At 40.3% G+C, this 5577-nt stretch overlaps 1 protein-coding gene across 4 annotated transcripts; it reads right to left on the minus strand.

Annotated features, from left to right (window-relative positions):
* Positions 1-236: 236 nt before the first annotated feature.
* Positions 237-5506, minus strand: cptp (ceramide-1-phosphate transfer protein). 4 transcript variants are annotated; one of them, NM_001008042.1, is given in 3 exon segments: positions 237-1768; positions 2338-2497; positions 5376-5404. In NM_001008042.1, coding segments are annotated over 2 exon segments (648 nt in total). In that variant the 5' UTR covers positions 2463-2497; positions 5376-5404; the 3' UTR covers positions 237-1245.
* Between the last annotated feature and the right edge of the window lie 71 nt (positions 5507-5577).

Consider the following 5577-nt stretch of genomic DNA (forward strand, 5'->3'; position numbering starts at 1 on the left):
TATTTTTAGGCATTTATTTGTTCCTATCATTTGATTCTGCAGCTTCTCTTAACTCATACACAGAGGGCCCCTATTTCTTCAATTTGCTCTGTGGTTTGACTGCATGTTGTACAGGTGTAGTGTAACTGGATAAAAGCTTCAGAAAAGTTGTACACACAAGCATATGGGCATGCAATTGTATTGCCTCCAACTCTGCACTTATGAATGTTTCCAGTGGTAAATGAAACACTACAAAGGAGCAGACATGTTTATGTTTTATTAAAGGGGTTGTTCACCTTTAACTTTTACTATAACGTAGAGTGCTATTCTCAGTCATTTGCAATAGGTCTTCATTTTTTTATTATTTTCGTTTTTTTAATTATTTCGCTTTTTGTTCATCAGCTCTCCAGTTTGGAAATTCATTGGTTATCTTATTGCTAGGATCCAAATTATCCTAGCAACCAGCCAGTGATTTGAATGAGAGACTGCAATATGAACAGGAGAGGGCCTGAATAGAAAGATAAATAATAAAATGATACAACAAAATTGTAGCCTCACAGTGCAACAGTCTTTTGGATGCTGGGGTCAGTGGACCTCATTTAAAAGCTGGAAAGAGGCAGATGAGAAAAGCAAAAACTATAAAAAATAAAGACAAATTAAAAAGTTGCTAAGAAATAGCCATTTTATAACATAGAAGTTATCTTAAAGATGAACTACCCCTTTAAACTCTCCTTTGGAGAGAAAGAAACCTGTGCGCAAGAGCCAGTGTCTAAGCATATGATGACATAATGCGTGCATACATGGTGATAGTAACATGGGTGCAGTTTGGCCATCTGTTAACCCACAGCAGCAACAGTTAATCCTGACCAATCTAGTCAAGTCAGAATGATGACAGCAAGTTCATGGTAGTAATGGGTTACTGAACTGGCCAACTGTGATCAAGACTACTATGTAGCTCCCCTATACAGCATTACCAGGTAACTATTTGAAGCACGTGACACACTTTGGTGAGCAGAAAAGTGACAGTCTGTATTCCAATAAATGCATATTTTACAATAACATCTGAATGCCCAAATAAATAGAACATAATTGGTAATGGTTACTTGTCCTTTACAGAAGAACAGGTATTGTATCACTAAGTAACAGTTCATGAACTGTATAGCATGCAGCATGGTTTGAATCCACCATTCTTTCTATTCCTTTGTTACACTGTAGAGAACATAATAGATTTTTATTTACTAAAACATCCTTGACTGAACCCTGCACTTAGGGTAACTCAAGCAGATTATGCTGCGAGTATATTTCATGAGTAAAGTCATATACTTTTGTGACATACGGCATGGACTCTCCAAGCATAGCCACAACCTCTTCTGTTGTGCCCACATTCATTACTTCAAAAAACGTATTGCGCGTGGGAAGGGCAAGGAATGCAACAGTTGCGGTTTTGCGGATGATCCACGGGTGGAAGTTGGCCAGAGAATCATTGTATGCCTCTGTACATAGAGTTGAGGTTTTACTATCCTCATTGCTTGTTCTTAACTTCTCCAAGAAGAGCTGCAGCCAGCGCAGGGCACGGTGTAAGCGCAGTATAGTGCGGCACCCTGAATCTGGGTTATTACAGCGCTTTGTCAGATCCACCAAGTCAGAACTTAGCTCATGTTCAACCATGGATTGCAGAGTTCGATATCGCTCACCGTTTGTCCCTGCCAAGTAGTTTTCCATTATCTGAATTTTAGTTACAGCATCCTTAGAAACAAAGGAGAATATGGTTCCCAAGGAGTTCATAAATCTGAAATAAAGAAATGTACATGTTATTATTCCAGGTCAGTTTTGTCTAACCCGTGCCCCTGAATTCACTGTGATTTACAGCTGTTAAACTATAACTCAAAACCAGAATGATGCTGGGAGCTACAGTTCACAATAGGCAGGAGTATGCGAAGGTAAATATACACTTATTCTGCTTGGGGCAAAATGTGCCAAATGTACCCCCTATGCTTGAGCTTCTATGCCATTGCTGCAAAAGACGTCAAAGCACCTGAAATTACAATTGTACCATTGTCCTAAAAGTCTGAGTCAGACCTATGTCAGGAAAATTGACTGTACGGCGTACAAAGACCAACACCCCCCAAAGCAAGAAAAATGCAGTTATTTCTACAAGTATACACAGTACATTTGTTTGGTTTTTTTGGTTATAAACTGAACAGCAAAAAGTAAATGCTTTATTCTGAAAGGAACTGTTATTTCACAACTGGGTCACAGTACACTTGTTAAATGAAGAATAAAACGTACAGTACTTAATTGATAGCATTTAATATAAGAAGAAGGGGTGCAGGGAGGAATTATCCTGATCAAACTTACCTCACTAGGCCTTTCCAACCATTCAGGTACTGTTCCACAATGATGTCTTGGTCATCATCTACTAAGCAGGACTTGAAGCTCACCAAGACCTCCTTGAGAGAGAACTTCTCCTCTGTGCTGGACATGTTACTGACTAATCTCCTTTCTCCTTCAGGTTATTCTGCTTGGGGCAAAAGGACAGTATTATAAGTATTATGCCCCAAGATGGGCAAAACCCCATAAAGGCAGGAAAAACAATTCCACAGAATGAGTAGCACAGACCTGTACCAGTCACTGGAAACTAGGCTACCGGTAATGCTTTTCTTTCAGCAGCAAAGACACGTGACGTTACAGCATAAAGGCACAATGCTAAGGACCGACACATCCTGATGCTTCCAGGATATGAATCTGCCTTTGGCTGTGGCTTTACAACTGAAACCATTTAGAGAAGACATAAGATATTTATCTGTATACTCTGCACTATAAATACAAACCAGCATACACAACAATCTAGCTTGGCAGGTCTGCTTCCTTTTCATCAAAACCAAACCCATGCTTGGCATTTTAATTTACTTGCAAAGTGACATCCTAAGCAGTGCAGGTAATTAACTCTCTTTAATATTACTATACTGACTGCCAGTGTTAACCCTGAGTCTCAGGCCTATGGCGGGATACCACGGGCTCTGTATGTACATTGTCTTTTTAATATGGAGTTTTGAATACATTTTTGTACTTTAATGGAAAGTTTTTGAGCTGTGGGAAATTTTTTTCTTCTTTGTTGTTGCTGTTCAGAATCCATTAGTCCCTGCCCTAGCAGAGCTGGAAATACTGGTAGAACATACAAACTCCATGTAGAATGCAGATAGTGTCCTGTTTGGAACCAAACACATGTCCCCAGTACTGCAGGCAAGCAATGCTAGCCAATGACTATGCTACGCCAAAATGCCCACTCTCACCAATTTACAATTACATTTTAACAGCTATCTGGTTGCTAGGGTCTTATGTATCCTAGCAACCAGGCAGTGGTTTAAACAAGAGATGGAAATATGACTAGTAGAAGGCCTGCATAGAAAGAAAAGTAATAAAAAGTAATAATAATAAAATTGTGGCCTCACGGATCGACAGTTTTTGGCTGCTGGGGTCAGTGATCCCCATTTGAAAGCTGGAAAGAGGCAAAAGTGAAAGGCAAATAATTCAAAAACTATAAAAAGATTAATAGATGAAAACCAAAAAGTTAAAGGACCCCCTTTAAAGGACTAAAGCTCTGTCATCTGACAAAAAAGGGTTCTTCTGTTTCTGGGAGACATATTTTAAGGATAAAACTCACAGTAAACAACAGTGAAAACATGTTTTAGCCAACAGTGACATAAGACTGTGAAAGAACAGTGGCAGATTTGTGCTATGGATAGGAAATTGTGTCAAACAGAAAAAACCCGAATGAAGCATCTGTGTGGGAGAAGGCTGCCCATTGTTTGAATAAACTGGAATGAAGTTATAGCATATATTATAAAGGTGATGCAACCTTTATGAATGTGGTATGGCAAGAGTGCAGTAACCACTAGAGATATTCTACAACTCTACACCAGTGCACCCAAAAAAGCCTCTCAAATTGTCTAATTGAGGTAATGTCAATAGGCTGCATGGCAATATGGCGTATAATTAAGAACAAATCATTCCCAAGTTATAAGTATCCGAAACATGGACATATGGACAACACGTAGAATCACTGCAGGGCATTGCAATGTCCATATCAGTCACTGACACAGCAGAATGATTATCAATCCAGCTGTAAAAGAGCAGTTGAAAGGTTGCCACGTACTCACAGAGATAGAAACAAACCTGGGAGTGTCTCTACCTAGATTTACAAGACAAAAGTAGGCTGTGTCATTTTCAGAGTAAGGAAGAAAATAAGTGAATGAGTGAATGAATCATACTAGGGCTCATATACATTGGGTAGATTAAGTATATGGCCTAGTCCTCATCTGGACTGAAAACAGTCTGACATTACCAGACAATACTAAGGAAACAAATTTGTTGGGACCCCATGCAACAAAATCACTAACTTTTTTTACCCTGGGCCAGGAGCCCTCTTTTTTAAAACACATTTGCCCAAGATAATTTTCTTTAGAGAGTCAAGCATTGATTGCTACTGCACATGGCACATGAGCCCAAAGGCTGCAAGCCACACTAAGCAGGCTGTACCTTACAGAGCATACTTGGGCCAGAAGCTTTCATAAATGATAACCAGATATGACCACTTCTCATCTGCACAGTTCCATAGGAAGCAGTGGGCCACAATTTGGTATAATCATGGAATTATTGTAAGAATAATGTTACATTAGCCAGGGCACCACAATTTGTCAACAGTATGTAGTAATAGCAAAAATATGTCCGCTGTTCCTTGGCAAACATTAAGTCTATTTACTTAAATGGATGGTTTACCTGAATGTCATTTGAAGGGTTATTCATCCATCTGAAAATCCCTCATGATCACTTCTCATGGTTCCAATTAAGTTGGGAGACATGAGAATGTGAAAGTGTGCTGAAGCCCTTCCAAGCAATCTGTGTATGTGTCATCCCAGTAACTGGACCCACTGGTCACACTTTCTTTCCAGCCAGCTGAATAGTATTGTGTGTGCCATTACCTTTAGAAACCTGATCATCTGAGGAGGGTTTTCCTTACGGGTTCTGAAATACTTGCCTTTTCTCTGCACCTCTCTGAACCAACACTAATCTGCGTTCTAGATACTACAGCCCCAGTGATCGGGGTGGCCAGAAAGTAGTTTTATCCTATTTTGCCCTCTCCCAAGGCCGGGGCTAGAGTAGTGCAAGTATTTTGGAAAAGGAAAGGGGGCACGATTGCAGAAAATATTTATGGCGGGTTTATGGTACAAATCCAAAGACTTATCAATATTCTTGTTACCTTAACAGTGGAGCGGGCTTCCCTAAATCAGTATGGCAGCCCCATGATTTCTCTTTCCCTTGGTGTCATGGGCTAGTCCGGTTAGAATACACGGCACTTAATGTGGGGCCCTGTATCCTTACAGTTTCGTACTTACCTTCTCTCTTTCGTTCACCTGTCAGTCCGGACTCACCGCAAGCCACCTCCTTCCAAATAGCCGACTGGCAAGCCATTCTGCACCACGCCTAGCGCAGGTTGCTCACCAATGACAAGGCTCCTGTAAAACATGCGCCAATAGTTCTTAGTAAATGTTGAAGCTGTGAGATTAAAGATCCGGCTTCTTCCTGCGCTAAGCCACG

The sequence above is a fragment of the Xenopus tropicalis genome, chromosome 7, assembly GCF_000004195.4.
Source record: "Xenopus tropicalis strain Nigerian chromosome 7, UCB_Xtro_10.0, whole genome shotgun sequence".
Classification (NCBI taxonomy): domain Eukaryota; kingdom Metazoa; phylum Chordata; class Amphibia; order Anura; family Pipidae; genus Xenopus; species Xenopus tropicalis.

Coding starts and splice junctions, on each gene's coding strand:
- cptp (XM_012966470.2), bottom strand. CDS start 2,462: ATGTCCAGCACAGAGGAGAAGTTCTCTCTCAAGGAGGTCTTGGTGAGC. Junction 1,769..2,337: donor GGTTGGAAAGGCCTAGTGAG/GTAAGTTTGATC, acceptor TCTTTATTTCAG/ATTTATGAACTCCTTGGGAA.